Raw genomic sequence first — 17,134 nt, forward strand, 5'->3', positions numbered from 1 at the left:
AAAGAGCAATCCATCTCTTACTCAATCACTCCAGCACAAACTGAAGTGCCAGAGCAATGGTTTTACTGTGTTTGTGTGAACTCGTGTTACAGGCTGAGGCCACGGGCTGGGAATCTGCGATCTGCCAGTCCAGATGGGATTAGAAATCACTGTCACGTATGAAACGTCTGGCTCTCAATGAAATTATCTTTGAGGGGCAGCTTTATAAAGACACTTTCAACAGAAGTAGGAGAGGAGTAGAAAAGGAGCTGTATATAACTGCATGGCTGAGATCAAATTCAATTAAAGCTGAGAGTTTGCAGTGTTTTCAGTGAACTCTTTCCCTCAATGAGCACCAACCACACTGGTTATTCAGCCTCTCCAACACCAGTTTATTGACTTCTGTGGCCTGATCACTCCTTGGGACCCATTTTTAAAGGCAGAAGGTGGCACACAGCCGTGCTGATGCCGCTGTGTGCCCTGCAGCCACATTTCTTAGGGAAGCGTGACCAGTGACTGGTGCACGGTGACTGCAGGGCCCTTGCAGCACCTTCTCCCCAGGTGCGCAGGCAGCTCGTGGTACCCACGTGCACAGACACAGCAAATCAGCAGCAGCACTTCATCTGCCCTTAGCAAGGCCTCTGCTCCTGAAAAACCGCTCACTGCAGCCTTACCATGCATTTTTACCTAATTGGCACAGAGAGAAGTAGTTAAATGTAACAGAAACCAGGGCTTCCAAAGGAAGATAACATTTTTGAAGCCACGATTTCTATTGCGTTTTATTACCTTTACCTATGGTTTATATGACAAGGGGTCACAGAACAGATGCAGATGCTAAACTGGGTGGCTGAGTAAATGAAGTCAACTTCTGCAGAGAAAAGCAGAAGGAAGTTAGAAGACATGAGTGAATTCACTTTAGCAGCCAAATGAAATTTTGAGTCACTGCTGACTCAAGTAAAATTCCAATTTAATACACCTCTAAAACATAACCTCTTCTAGATAAGTCAACGGTAATCCACTAACCAAATACACTCAGAAGAGAAAGGGAAATTCTGAGTAAGAGTACAAATATGAATCATTATTCTGATAATGTTTTTGTTATTATTTTTGCAGATGAATCTGAAAGCTCTTAGGACTCAATTAAGTTACCACAGCCAATAAAGACAAAAAGCAAAAGCAAGGCAGATACTTTCTGCCTAGACGCCGTGGTGATGGGCACATTAGAAATGAGGTAGATTAGATAGATGAACTAGACAGACACATCTAACTGTCCTCCAGTGCACTCATTTGTTTGACAGCCCGGAAAATGCCAACATTCCTGGGATTAAATGAAAATAGAAAATTGCATTTTCACTGTAAAGTATACACAGAACTTTCCTATGTCAGATTCTCTTTGTTAAAATAAACCAGGGCCCAACCACGTCCTCCCAGAGTGACCCAAAGCACAAGATAAATGACACAGTAAGCAAGGCACAACCAACTGAGAGCCCTTGGGCTGCTACCCTTGTACCCAGGTTTTAGTGGAGTGATAATGACCTGCACACACGTTGAGACATTAATTTTCTCCTGAGCTCAACAGCACCAAATATCCTAAACTGCCCAACATGCGCTGCTGTCTTGATACTGTAATTCTTTTATCCATGACTTGCAGCTACTTTACCTTTATGGGTTGGTCAAACAATTTTTGTTCTGTGGTGCCTTTCCCCCCCACTTTGCTCTTCAAGAAAGCAAAAGTAAATATCTTGAATGTAAAAAATAAAGAAGAACATTGAGTGGAGCGATTGTCCCCAGAGGTTGCTGGCCCAGGTCTGTCCCCGTGTGGTTTTGCCCCAGCTCTCAGAGCAGCACATGCACACAGTGACACACGGTTCACACTCGTGTCCACGTTCCTTCTCTTCTCCCAGCGCCAGGACGTGTGCTCCAGTCCAGAGCTGCATGTGGCAGCCTGGCAATCCCCGGGCAGGCTCCTGCTCCTGCCCACCCCAGCTCTGACAGAAGCGCCGCTGAGCCCGGGGAGCTGAGCGGCATCCCGGAGCTGCCGGAGAGAACAGAATCCAGCTCCTTGTGACAGTTTTCCCCACACAACATCACAATCAGCCAAACACATTTGTAATCTACTGCAGCTGGTGTTTCTATAATTGATAGAGATATAAAAGCCCTTTTTGCTAAAGTTGTACTTTTGTATTTTTTTTTCTTGGGGGAGTTGTGAGAAAGCAGCTACAAAAAGCAAGCTTTAAATCTCAGATAATGTAGCTCCCTTTAGAATCCCAAGCTTAAAGCAAGTAGTTATGAGTTTAGCAATGCAAAAAAAGGGAGCTAAAAACAAACATTTATTTTACTTGACGTAGCAAAACAGTGGATTAAAAAGTTAAATCAATGCACCGTCTGAATGGTTCCTGCTGTAGCTGCAATTTCAAATGAAATAAGAATGTTATAAAAACTCGCCCATATTAGGCACATTTGGAAATGTCTCCTTGTAACTGTTCTTTAAGTGTTCTGTCTATGAGCACTAACAGGTCACTGCACAGGAAATGCAAAAATATGTTACATTTTAATCAGGGCATATAAAACGCTGTCTAGAATGTTACATTGCCCTTGGGAATCTGTAGTAAGTAGGGGAACTTTTACAAAGTCCAGGTCACTCTCCCCATTACATCACTGTTAAAAAAAAATATTATTAGGTTACATTACAGAGATGTCATGTATTAGAACTCTCCCAGTTGCAGGATGATGGCTAAGAGATGCTTATTTCCTTGGAGAAACTCGTAATCACTCCCCTGTTCCCCTGTTCATACTTTGTGTGTTGGAAATAGTGCATTTTAACTGAATCAAAATGTTTCCAAACAATTATAAAGAGGGAGGACTAATATAAAAATGAGACTCTTCATATACTCACTGCAACAACAAATTTCAGCACTTTTACCCTGACACACACACACACAAATTGAAACTCTGCCTGGCTGTACCTCGCAGGTGATAAAAAATGAAAGAAGGGATTTTAGCAGACATGTTTGGGAATGATTAAGGTAAAATGTCCCTAATCCAAACAAATGGAAATCCAGATGTTGATGGCATCATAACATTCCTCTGCCTCCCTGCAACTCTTTCTGCACATGATTTACATTTGTTTAACCCAAATCACAAGTTTGTAAAATCTTTAATAAGTTCACTGAAACAACAAAAGAGTAATGCAGGGATGACTGTTTTCCAGATTAACATTCTCAGGATTTTAGTTATTTAATATATAAATGCTGGAGGTGACACAAACCAGTACAATAACCTGAAGGCAACCTGCTCTGCTGAGCCTGATTCAAGTTTTGTCACTGACTTTCAGATAGAAAGATCAGATTTATAGGAAAAAATTCCCACGGGGCAGCAAATGAAATAAAAATAAAAATAAAAATAAATTAAAATAAAATAAAATAAAATTAAAATAAAATAAAATAAAATAAACCCCTTGCTCTGAGTAAAACCAAAGTCAGAGCCCCAGGGTCCCAGGGCAGGTACCCACACAGCGACCCAGGGACCAGCCCTCTGCCATGGGCATGTTGTGGCAAGAGAGGAGCTCTCAGACTAACAGGCCCTTTTTATCTGAACAGATATCTGTGGTTGAAACTCCTGGCGGGATTCTTTGTCTTGTCTCAGAGCTGCTTTTGTACCACAGCTTCTTCATTGCCTGAAGTGCCCACACTCCACTTGGCCCGATCCACGCTGGCCATGCCAGGCCCAGCCCCACCACTGACCGACCCACCTGTCCCACACATCGACGCCTCCCAAACACACCAAACAGACCAAATACACCAAATATTCCATTGTCACACATTCTGTGTGGGGTCACCAACCTCTCCATGTGCTGCCTGAGCTCTTCCAGTCTCCTGTTGGCTCTGCCATCCAAGGGCAGCCCTGTGCCTCACTGGCATCATCTTGTCCTCGTCCCCGTGCCAGGAATCGGAATTTTCCTCCTTTCCATTGGGTTTTGCACCTTTCCTGAGCTGCCTGCACTGTGCCTGTGGATGGGATCTCATCTCTGCCATTCAACTGGCATGGGGGGGGCACAGCTCTGGCGGATTTTAAGGGGACTTTTTCACTTTTTCCCCACAGAAGAAGTTCCCGCCTCACACGCGCCGGGCCCACCGAGCCATGGCGGCCCCTCAGGCCTGGCACTGCCACGCCAGCGCGGCCGGGTGGGAGCTGCTCCCCGCGGGGGCGGATGGATTTCCTGCACACATCCATCCCCAGCTGGGAGTCACACGTGTGGAGCCACCCTTGCTCCCATCCAGGATTGATCCAGGCAGGAGCGGCTGGACACGCTCCCAGCCTGAGCTCATGCTCAATACCGTGCCCTGCACTCACCAGGCTATAAAGTCATGCACACAAGTTTACCCCTGTTTTCTGTGGATATTGGATAATTGGATGCTCTCTGCCCCTGCTTGTCCATGTTCTGCTCCCTAAATTTCCCTGTTTCCTCTCTCAAGGCCTGGGCTCCAGCCTAACACAAACACAGACATTTTCTTCATTCTCCTTCGACTCAGACCCGTCACTGCCCCTGCAGCCATTGTCCTACTTATCCCCAGCTAAAACGTTTTTTAAGGCAATGTAATTGAAAAAGAGAAACCAAGAACAGAGCATGCGTGGTGGGGATGGCACGTTGGAGAATGCTGTGTCACCTTCTAAAAATTCTTTGGCAACAGCAACTTTTAGGCTTTATAAGTCAGACAAATTTGGGTGGATTTTCTCAGGAAAAGCAAAAAGATATCTCTGAAAAATGTTCACGTCACTGCCAGAAAGCTCAGTGGTCCCACAGCTTTGAAATAAACCCTGATGAACGTCTTCTAATTTTTTGCCAAATAGCATCCTACCCTAAATTACAGGAAGAACATTTTAAGAAAGAAAACACAGATTTTAATGATGGAAATGGTTACTTTGAGCAGCTCAGAACTGGAAATATTAGAACCAGTAGAAATCAAACTTCTCAGCAGGAAACCCCAAACAATCTGGGCTATAAGAACTGTTGAGCCCATAATGCAGAAGTTATTGCTGCCGTGCCCTGGGCTATCCAGTGCTCCCACATCCACACAACACTGCTCTCCAGGACCCTGCTGGTTTTCTGTTCTTTTCAAGATTTTCCCTACTTTTCCCCCCTTTTTATTATCACACATCTGAACCTTTACCACATTCAAGGCCTGCCAGGCAGATGAAGATGCTGAGCCCTGGGCACCAGTCTTGGCTACTTGTCCTGCCCCATCCGGTGCACGTTGCCTCTCCAGTCTGAACAACCCAGATGGAGAAAGAGATCATCAGATTAAAAAAACAAACCAAAACAATACATCTATAATTTCCATCACAGAAAAGCCTGATGACTTGCGCTGTCATATTTGAGCTGATTTCTCTCATGCACGAGTAGAACAATAACTAGGCAAGGCTAAAAATGCCAGGTCTGAGTCCCTGATTCAGTCAGAGCAGCCCTTGGCCATAAATTTCAGCACAGACTTAAAAATTGATAGAAACTCTTTTTAAATCATCAAGTATTCAGCTGCTCATTACTGATATATGCTTTAATGATATGCCCTTAAATTTGGGTCTAGTTTTAAAAATACAGTTTCCTCAAATTCCATGCAAAATCCAGGCCTCGTAATTTTGTTCTGGTTCTTTTTCCTTTCTAAGGTCTGCTTGAAACACAAAATTTAAGGAGTTTGCTCTGTCAGGTAACGTTTTGTTAGCTTTTGACAAGAGAAAATATTTAATACCCTATTTTTTTTTCCTGCTCTGAATATTAGTTTAATTGTCACAAATAATTAAACGCTTATGAGGAAGAGACGTCTTCAGACATTTTGACAATACATATTAAGAGACACTTTAAGGCAAATCTGCACAGATCGGCTTTTATTTGTTATGCTAAACGATGATGCATCCTGATTGCATTTGTTCCTTATTTGTGTGTGCAACAGGAGACGTACTGTGAATGATCTGTAAGGAATAAAATGACAGTATTTGACAGGCTAGGAAATGTCTGGGCAAGGATACAGGAGAAGGAACCCTGAAAGGGCATTGTTTATGGAGGGGCAATGGGGAGAGACACTCCCTTCAATCCAAGGCAATGAAAGGCGCCAACAACTAAATTACAGTTAATAACAGTAAGAAATAAACATAAATTACGTATACAAGGCTCGAGCTCAAGGACTTTGGACCACTAAAAATATATATTATTGTATCAATTATCAACGAGAGACAAATTCCCATCCTGGGAATTTGCATACGAACTCTAATAACCTACTATTCAGAAACAGAGGCAAGCATTAATTTCCACATGAAAAGGAGCCACGGGAGCTTCCCAAGTCCCCAGCTCCAGAGAAGAAAGCCCTACCTGGTGATTCAGCACCTCTGCTCAAGAGGGTAGCAGGTGGTCTCCCAGGTAAGGCAGATCAGCCCTATATTACCTAAGATTTATTCGAAGTTCCTGTCAATATAATGGCTGAAACAACCATTCCTGAAAGGTAATATGGTGTGAAAATAAACATAAACAATCCTTAATGAATCCATAGGCTATTACTTGCAGCATATTTCTTCTATAGGCAATACATACATCTCCAGTTTAGGGAAACAGCGCTGCTCTTGATAGAGGCACAATTCCAGTTTACACAAGAGAGGGAGCTGAGGGAAGTCCATGGGAATTCGGTGCTAAAGGCTTTTGAAAATTCAGGTCTCTCTTGAGCTGCCCATGTAAGGATTTAGACCCTTGGCACCAGAAGCTGAGCCTCAAACTGTATCATCAGAGATTTCCAACCACCTCTGGGAGACTGGGTGGAGGAAAATGTGCATGGCCTGTTCAGCTGCAACTAGACCAGGTTTTACATATTTCTCAGGGCAATGCTTTATAAACAGTCACATCCAGCTCTGCCAAAGAAATGCAGAACAGTTTATGGGAAGAAAAGTAACAGGAACCAAATTCTCTGGTCCTGAAACCTATCACTGGCTAAAAACTAGAATGCAAAAAACTTGATTATTCTGTCTAAAACTCTTGCCAAGTAAAGCTCCTTTGGCTTGTTAGAATTAGCAGAGCTCTGCTTTCTCAAACCATGAGTCCTCCTGCTTTTGGGAGCTCCTGGCCGTGAGCAAAGTGCCTCTTTCTCCACCACAGGGAATTGCATGGGAGAGATGAAAGTGCGCTCCCATCTTCCCCAGAGTCCCAGCTGGGCTGTTCCCTCTTCTCCCCCAGCACAGGCAAGAGGATGCCATGAGCTTCCAGCCCAGATTTCCCTCCTGGAAGTGCTCTGATGATAGAAATGTGATCTAGTACCACAGGCAGGGAACTGGGAGCAAATTCTGTTTGACCTTGAGCAAATCAGGTAAAACCTCCCGGGTTCAATTTGCCCTTCTGTAAAACCGAGGGGAAATATTCCACATCACTGGGGTTATTCTGAGGACTATCAGTGAGAAATCCATGGAAGAAAGGTGCTAAGTGTGAAGAAATATGCTCCACTGCCTAACAAAGGACACAAATACGAGCAGGATCCATGCAGCTAATGAAAAACACTGGAAAGCTTTTAATTTTTTTAGCATTTAATGCTACAGATGATCAATATAACGACTTAGCTTCTTTCTCCTTTCACGTATTAATTTAATGCTACTTGTATTGTGCTTATGTATGTTATGACATGGCTGAAAAACACATAAAAAAATAATTTTGGTAGACCAATACAGCAGCTGGCACAAGGTTATGTTTCTTTGATACAAAAACAAAATCATGAAAGACCCAGCGCTTTCCTGTGAAGTCCACTCACCCTGCGGGAAGCAAATGAGTTCTCCCTATATGTACAAAGAAAATTGCAGACCTTACAAATTGTGCTGGTGATTCGCCGTGCAATTCACACAAAAAATTATTTCTATATGGAAAATTCAGAGTAAAATCTTTCTACGAAAAATAGGAATTACTTCTGTCCAAGTGCAGGGTGAGTGATAGAAACAAGATTGTTGTCTGCACACGCCAAACTGCACCAATGTGTAGATTTTCATTCTGATCTCCTCTAAGCAGAGTTTTACTAGGAAAAAAAAATCTGAACTATCAAGGTATTCCAGAGAATTTAATTATTTTCATTAAAAACAAGAACTGTGTGCTGCTGCTTTTTTCAACAGAAATTCTGCACCGATTCCACATAAACAGACCCAATATCAGTTCAGCAAAGTTGCTTTGGGAATATGTAACAGCCTTTTTTAAGTTATGAAAGCAATATTGGATGAGATTTACTACAATTTAAGATAAGTGGGTCTTAATTTTATATGAACAGAGAGACTTAAAAAGCAGGCAGGAAGAGTTCCAATTATATTGTGCTGGAATATTAGGCCCTGTGCAAAATTGCCCCTTTTCTGTTTTACATGCATAAAAACAAGCACAACAGGCTTTTCAATTAAATGAGTCTTTTGAGAGAGATGCAGGAAGAGCCAGCGAGCTCCTTAAAACTTTATTGTTTTTTATCTTTGTCAGGTAGGGCTGTGTGTTAAAAATGACCTGTTCTTTGCAGCACACAGTCCTTCCTGCATGTTTTTTCTTCCTGTTTGACCCATCAATTTTAAGGGCTTCCTGAAATGGGAATGCAAGGCTTGATCCAGATTAGTTTTCCCCATGTGCTCAGTGGCTGTGCTTTTCCACAGCCATCCAGAGCTCAGGATGTTTCCCAGAGTCTCTTTAGCATTGGGAGTAACTTTAATGAGCCTCAGTATCATTAGAGGAAGGCAGTTTACAGAATACAGGGAGAAAAGACACTGAAAGGAATAAGATACAGCTCTAATAGATACAAGCCATGGAGATGAAAGAACGAAGTCAGCATCTCATTTGCATTAATACAATAAAAATACAGCATTAATGTTGCTAGTTGTAAATTTTTTTTCAATAAAGTTCAGCCTGATTATATCTGGGAAAAAGGTAGGCTGTGCATTCCTCGTAGTATTTATCCTTTAAAGAGCAGTTACTGCCTATTAACTTTCTACATTTAATTGCCACTAAAAACAATCTCCAGGAAACTTCAATCGAAAGTCACTCCTCAAGAACTGATGGTCTGAGCTCTCAGAACTGCTTTGTTTATGGCAATACAAAGCCAGAGCTCCAATCCACACAGCTCCACTCCATCATTATGTTCAGTATTTTGTTTACTGATATTATGTGTGTGTATGTATATAATTATACACCCAGACACACACACCAGTTCATCACCAGAATCAGGCAAAAGCAATATTGCCAACCTTGTTTATACAAAAAGCACGAAGCACAACCTCAAAAATCGTGAGACTGGCTGAAAATGATGGGAAGTTAAAAACAGTCACTTTGAGAATCAAGGCATTTTTCCTCTGCATGAGAACTTGTAGCCTGCTTGTTTTCAAGTTCCTCTCCAGAGCAAGCAGTTTGAAATAAATTTCCTTTTAAAATGCGTATTGGACACTTGCATAACCATCATCAGACTCCAGGAGATGGAGGTTTAAAGAAAATGAAGCCTAACAAAGGACTTCCAGGGGACACCACTCCTAACAGCACAGTTCTCACATTTGGGCAAAGACTGGTGCAGTAATCAAAAACTGCTCTGAACAAGCGAGCTCTCCAGGTGCATCCCTCTCCCAGACAGGCACTTTTCTCTCCTCCTTGCAGGTATGGATGTGTGCATGCCTGAAAAGGATCCATTTTCCAGACATTTAGGACTGTTTGTTCTATTTAGCTGTGGAATTTTACCAATACTTGGGACCATCAGGCACTGCACGTTATGAACTCTGTATTTTTCACAATCAGATCCTGTCATTTTGAAGCTATTGTTGTGCCTTTCTTTTTCCTAGGGCAAAGGGGGAAAACATTTCTTTTAGGGAAACAAAGATTCTCTTCATTTTTCTAAATGAAACACTTAATGCAACACTTAGATCAGAAGACCAGTTTTTCCACTTCTTTTTCTGCCTGAGAAAGCTCACAAGGTAACGGATGAAAAGCCAGCAACAGTTAAAGAGGGATGTGTAAATCTAATGGGAAACACTGTGCTTCTGTGATGCTTTTCTCCTTGAAACCTTAAAAAATACACGGTTTGCTGTCAAGGTACTTCTGAGTTGCAGAAGCTGTTATTATAACACGGTAAAAATTACTCTGTGCCAACAGCCTCAAGTGAGAAGCCACCTTAATGAGAAAGAACTGCTTTTAGCCCCTAAAAGCACACGGAACTTTCAGGCTTTGGATTTGCAACCCCATTTTCTGGCATTTCCTCGAGAGCTGCCGCCCCTGTGCACAACATGAACACCGTGCCTTAAAAAAGGCTTCTTTAAAAACCCATCTCACCTCCTGGTACCCAGAACCAGTGTGCAGTAATTAACACAGAGCATGGAAACGTGATTGAGGAGGGAAGTTGGCCGAGCAAGCAGAATAGCTCAGTCATACAGACTTCAGGGAAGAAAAGCTCGCACCCATTAGGAACAGAAGTCCCAAACAGAACTGTCCCTGGATTTAAAGCTTAATGGAAGAATCTGGGCCCTCTTCAGAGGCAGAATGCTTCTCAAGGAACATAAATATTGAATTTTGTAGCTGAACAGCCCAGTCTTACACAGGCAGTCCTTACACAAGCCAGTTGCCCACTGAAGCAAAGTGCTGAGTAAGAGCTGCTGAGCTGGGCCCACTCTCATGTAAATGATTGCAATTAAATAGGTAATGAAAAATCCCTGCTCTTGCATGAATGAAATGTAAGATTTCAGCTCTGAGTGTAATGTGGTTCCAGTTGGCTCCTGTATCAGATTCGGAGACAAATGAAAATGTCTCTCTGCTTGCATGAGCACGCTGTGGGGATAAAACTTCACAAATATTTCATTTTGCAGAGAAGAGGGAAAAACAAAGGCTTATTTTAGCAGCAAAGTCTGTAGGATCCCCCCTTTTTAAGGCAGAATGTGGCACACACATCTCAACCCCAGCAGCATTAAACAGAATTTGAATAATTTTACTTTGCCTTTGCTAATAATACGTCATCCAGTGGAAGAACCAGGCCTTATTCTCCCCTCCACCAGCTGTCATGATATTTTTTTTACATTTGAGCTCTTAAGATCTGCACAATAGCTTAACACAATAAGTGTTTAGCCTCTGGTTCCAACTGTAATTGATAGAGTACAGTTCCATTCCCTCTGCTGCTGCTAAGTTGGGAATTGCAGCCACAGCAACTGACAGCTTTTTTTTCTCCGCGAGTCTGGAGTTGCTCTCTGGGAGTGATGTCCTCATCGGGATGGGAAGGGAAATGACGGGAGAAACGCTCACGCTGGCCCTGCGCTATGGAGGGACTCCAGGGACCTCTGCTAGGGGAAACAGTTCCTTGAGGTGGGTGCTGCTAATAAGAGCAAAAATCAGGAGGAGAAAGCTCTGGGAGGAAATTTCCAAAATCCTGCCAGTTTGGAGAAAATGGGTCTTCTCAGAGAGCACAGAAGAGGGAGAGCATTTATGCACTAGAATTTCTGACAATGGACATGTTTTCAAAAGCGCTGCAAAATTGTGTCATTTACTGATGGAAATGTCTTTTGTTTCCCAGTCACAGGGGCTGAACTCTGGGTGCACCCCGCTCTTCAGATAGTGGGGATATACTGGGCTTGGATAAACCACAGCAAAATTCAAATAGAGAAACAGGCACTAAAATGAATGTGATTTCAAATTGTCCCGTTCAGGCCTGAGTTCTGACACGGGAAAAAAATATTTCCGAGCAGCTTTGGGCTTAGGAGCTGCCTGCAGAATTTAACGCAGATGGCGACTAATTTTGGTGCCTCTTGAGTTGCAAAAGTACCTAATTTGGAATATATTTAATTAACCAGGATTTAAAGGCTCCTCTTGTTTGTGAACACCTTGGCTTTTTTGTCATCTGTCAGCATCGTGATGTGCACTGCAAGTGAAGGGTTCTGAGGCATGAACTGTTTAGGTGGGTTTGATGTGCAGTTGCTTTTCTGGAGGATGTTGAAACAAAACAGAGCTGCCATTTCTACAGTTTCATTCAGCACTGCTTCCTTGGAATCTGCTGCCATTGCCCCTGATATAAAGGATACAAATAATCCTGAAACAGCCACAGTGCTCCTGGTTACATTTATAGATAGATCTCGCTGCCTTTCACCACAGAAACACACAGAGCAAGCCTTTCTGGTCATTTGCTCTGCTCTCTGCAGAAGCATAATTTCGCTTTCTAAATATGATTCTGGGTTAAATAACCTTTGCTACAAAGGTGCAAGCTGCAGCTTTAAAGAACTCCCTGCTCACCATCTTCTGCTTGCTGCTCTATGAGGACTCTTCCAAAAACAAACCCGTGTTATTCTACAGCTCCAATAAACAGAATAAATGTGCCTGAGACTTGCTTCTGCTGTACTTTTCCCCAGCTTTGGTTCTTAGCTAGTCTGTTGGGGCTGAGAGGGAAAGAAAAGTGGAAATATAAAATTTCACCCGCAATGGGCGTTAAGTCCAGATTTCTCTTTGCAGGCTTTAAAAAAGCAAACTACCAATTCATGATCACAAAATAAAATATGCACATTTAAACAAGCTGCAGGGGAAAGGAGAGTTTAATCCAGTGAAATTGTGTTTGAAAGCTATTTCATACCCCTAGGAATAAAATCTGAATAGCAATTCTGCTTTGCTCCCACCCTTCTTCCACCCTTCTGTTAATGTATTACCATTTGTTATGGAATCATTACTAGACTTTTACCCCAGAGGTGGCTGCATTTTGCTGAAGGATGAAGTACTTTGAGGGCCTGAGTCTCTTCTTGCTCACAGGAGCAGTCAGAACTCACTGATGCTGCGAGGGAAGCAATGTTTGATTTGCACCTGAGCGGGAGAAGAATCAGGCCCCGGGTTGTAAAGCCCTTTGTGATGCGTTTGGGTGAAATCTCCAGCGCAAATGGGTTTGTTTATTGTAAACACAGGTCCCATCCTAAAGCAGGCACTGATGGAAAGAGCTGCAACTCTCTGCCTCAAGAACTATCGACTTGGAAATGACGCTCTCAAAAAGCAAGGATGATTCAGAAAATACTCGGCCCTGCAAATACCAAAATGCGTTTGACATCGTTTGGGTGTTGATGTGAAATAAAGTGTCTCTAAAAGTGTAATCGGAGAGCAGAAATCCCCATCATCACACATAAATAGTGCCCCATTTATCCAATTATACTCCCTTGTTTCATTACAATGGTCTGGAATATATTTCTTAGGAATACAAGGATTAAAATTAATAATAGAAAAGGACAAAATTGCCATGTATATTTCTCTAGATAGATTTTCATCTAACAGCAGGACTTCCCTTCTGATTCACTCGCTGGTTCTCTCTAACCTTTACATTATTCATTAATCAAACTCAAAACCTGCTTTCAAAGTCAGTGCATGGCAGTAATTATTTACAGTTGTGCATAGTATTTAATTTTAAGCAATGACAAAAGCAGGCATGTCCAGAATCATAAGGCTTATCATTTTTCTTCCCTTGGAGGTGAACTATCTGAAGAAACTAAAAGTTGCAAACTTCTCTTCAATATCTCTGCTGCCATCGAGACAAAATGCAGTGCAACTGATACCTTTGAACTTGTACAACTAAAAATAAATAAAAGTGAAAATTAAGTAATATATAATGTATTAACTCCTTTAAATAAAAGGACTAAGGAGCTTTGCTATCAGCCTTGATGAGAGATTCATTTCTTATTGCACAGTCTGTCTCCTGCCACTTTGAGGTATTTTTCACCATACAGAACAGAACCTCAGTAGTATCCCTGAAAATGAAAGTCAGTTTTAACAACTATATACAACAGGCACGTCTGCTCTTTGAAACTCTCCCCTACCCCCCACAAACACACAAATACAACTTCAAAGCAGGAGAACTATTGCAAATGTATAAACCTACTTCAAATAGTTCTGCTGGCTGAAACTGGACTGCATTTGCAGTATTTTGCTCACCTGAAACAACACTGATCTGAGGAGAAATCTAATCAAAGAAATGCACCACTGAAGAGCAATGCACATTTTATAATGAGAACGAGAAAGGAGAGATCTAATTGTGGTCATACGAGTTTCTCCCTTGTCATTAAGATCTTAAAAATGCTGTAGGATTCTGGATAAAAACATCTCTTACTGTATCTCAGCAGGGAAATCCTGGGAAACAACAGCATGGGCTTTGCTCGCAAAAATTTACTTACTGGAGCCTCTATTTCTAAAAAAGAACACGGTGCCCCTGCCACGAAAAGATACTACACACACTCCAAGTGAAAATTCTACTTTGAAACCCAAATAAAATGAAGCCTCGTGTTCCTGACAGAGAGAAAAAAGGAGCAGTTCTAGCACTGTCACTGTGAGGATCAGCATCCATGAAAAAATAGCTATTTATTTATCCTGCAAGTTGAAAATGTGAATGCCTTACTCAGATCAAACCTCTTGGCGAAGAAAATAATAACAGCGACTCATCTGAATTATCCCGAATACACAAATATATTTATGTAAATATATATACGTGTGTGTATTTTTAGCGTAACTGTTATTTACGGCGTTGACCATAAATTTGGGATCTTTGCCTGCCAAGAATCACACTGGCAACCTGCATAGGTACATTCACAGGGCACGTCCCAAAAGCTTCTGCCTGCAGCCCATTGTCCTGCACCCAAAGAAATCCAGGCAAGGCTGTAAGTTGATAAAAGTTCTGCGTGTCCCAGTTTCTCTGGGATGACATTTCCCTCTGCGTGCATCCCAAGCACTACTTCGCAAAGTTTATTCAAGTGTGCCACTAAACTTGCCCATACATTTTGTCCCACATTTGCTGTGCTACACCCAGGAAATATTCACAAGGGCAAGGGAAAATTTTTAAAGACAAGACATCAAATATGAGTTTTCTTTAAAGAACTAATCCAAGGAAGGACACAAGGGAAAAAAAGAAGGGAAAAAACCCGCCTACATTAAAAGCCAAACAAGATAATAATTGTGCATGTCTGGCTAAGAGAATCTAGAGGGCAAGCCTTACGTCATTGGCACTTGGGTTACCATGGTGAGTGATTTATTGATATATATCAAGAATGAATAGATCAAAGGCAGCAAGATGACAGGTGATCAATCAAATGTCAAATCAAAGCTGGCAATCAACTGGAAAGCTGATTTTTCAGTGGGTGGGTCTGGCAGAAGAAAAATGAACTTCCATATTGCGCTTCCCAGAAACAAAACCCCACCACACTATTAAAAAAAAAATAAAAAGCAATTAAGGAGCCTGAAAGAAAACTCTTTGAAAAGATTTACTATACAGACCCACTCGTCTGTTTCTTTTTCTTGGCCCCCAAAAGAAAAAGAACACCCTACAACGACAAACAAAACACTTCCAAAGTTGCAAACTATTTTCTTCTGTTAAAAAAAAAAAAAAAACAAAAAAACAAAAAACCAACACATTGCAAAACCACTTGGCATGTGCAAATATATAAGCTCGGCTACAAAACAAAAGAAGGATTTGATTTGAAAATGTGGATTGTCTTCTAGCAGTCAGAACGTTTCATTTTATTTCCTGTTGCAATTTTCACCACTGATGATCAAAGGCTGAACTTCCCCACCGGGTTCATCAGCAGAGAGAGTCCCTGTACTATTTCAGGCACACACAGTCCTCACACACACACCCGGCCAGAACTGCCACCAGAAATACGGCGAAATAAAAGATTAAACACCCCGACCCACTTCGCGAAACACACGGATCCAAAGCGAAAACCACCGGGAGGGGGAAAATCAGAAAGGGAAAACAAAATCTATCCTAAAGCCAGAAGCAAAGGGAAGCCTGACTGCTTTCGGTTCGGGCAGGAGAAGGGGCAGGGGGAGAAGGGGCGCAGAGGGAAGAAAGTTGGGGGGAAAAGTTTCGGCAGGGCAGCGGCAGCGGGGAGCGGCGGCAGCGGCAGCGAGCCGGTGGCAGCGGCGGAGGGCGAGGGGACAGCCCGTGGCAGAGCAAAATCTTGGCAATAAGGAATGAAACTGGCTCCACAGACTTACGGAGGGAAAGGGAGGGGGAGGGGGATAAATAAATAAAGATCCAGCCCGGAAAAGCAAGGGTGACCCTAAATAATAATAAAGATGGGGGGTAGGAGTGGAAGGAGTGGAGAGACAGAGGCTGTGTAAGTGGATGGCTTCTCCTTACCTGCAGCCCGTTTGGGTGCTTGCTGTTTCCTCCTTGGCATCGCTCTACTTTCTCCAATCTCACTTCTGTCCCCAGATCCGAGAGCCCTGAGACGCTCCTGAGCCGTGTTCCTCTGCCTCTCAGCTGCTTCCCCAGCACCCCCCTCAAGCCTCCCCTGCCCCCCTCCTTTCCACTTCACTGATAGGAACCTGTTTGGTTTTTATTTTATTTTAGAGATCTTTTTTTCTTTTTTTTTCTCTCTCTCTTTTCTTTTTTTTTTTTTTTTTTTTTTTTGGTTGGCTTTTTTTTTTTTTTTTTAACTGTTGCAACACTTGCTTTGCTTTGATTCAAACATCCAAGCTCAGGAGCAAATGAAAGGCGCCCACAGTGCCAGAGAATGGTAATAAATAAATAACAAAATAGATCTGTATATATTAAAAAGGCAGCTCTGGAAAGACTGTGGGGCTGGCTGCTTCCTCCCTTCCCTGTCCTGTCCTCCTCCTCCTCGCAGAGCTGTATGGCGGAGCGGTGCCCGGGTGTGCGCGGTGTGTGTGTGTGTGCGTGCGCGTGTGAGCGCGGAGCTCTGCAGGTTCCGTGCTGTCAGATGCCAGGCAGTGAGTGATATGGGAGAGGACAGGGAGGCTCGGGATGGGAGGAAATGTGGGATCCGCACACACACGCGCGCACACGCACCCCTGCGCGCGGGCACACGCGCGCACACGCGCTCACACACACACACACACACACGCGCGCACACGCACACACAGGCAGGGCGAGGCGATGCCGGCAAACATCGATCCACCGAGCAAACTGAGCATTAACAAACTCCTCCTCCGCGACCCGATGACAGGAGGAAATTTACTCCGCGCAGCCGGGCGGCAGAGCCGTTCATTAAAGAGACAGGGCGCCGGCACCGCGCCCGCCGCCGCCACCGCCGCAGCCACCCCGCCGCCCGCCGCGGGGACACCCCCATCCGCGACCACCCCCCGATGCGGGACCTGTCCCCGATGCCGGAGCATCCCCTCCACGCGGGACCAGCCCCTTCATGTGCGGGACCA

At 43.2% G+C, this 17,134-nt stretch overlaps 1 protein-coding gene across 3 annotated transcripts in view; it reads right to left on the minus strand.

Annotated features, from left to right (window-relative positions):
- The window catches only part of TSHZ2 (teashirt zinc finger homeobox 2), a 214,155-nt gene extending 197,310 nt beyond the window's left edge, over nt 1–16,845 (minus strand). For 2 of the 3 annotated variants that reach the window (XM_032126689.1, XM_032126688.1), the window contains exon 1: nt 16,098–16,844. In XM_032126689.1, the coding sequence (XP_031982580.1) occupies nt 16,098–16,137 (40 nt within the window). In that variant the 5' untranslated portion in view covers nt 16,138–16,844. Of the gene's footprint in view, nt 1–16,097 lie in introns of all 3 variants that reach the window. The other variant, XM_032126690.1, reaches the window with a different exon arrangement.
- Nucleotides 16,846–17,134: the final 289 nt, after the last annotated feature.

Source organism: Corvus moneduloides, chromosome 17 (assembly GCF_009650955.1).
Source record: "Corvus moneduloides isolate bCorMon1 chromosome 17, bCorMon1.pri, whole genome shotgun sequence".
Taxonomy (NCBI): Eukaryota; Metazoa; Chordata; class Aves; order Passeriformes; family Corvidae; genus Corvus; species Corvus moneduloides.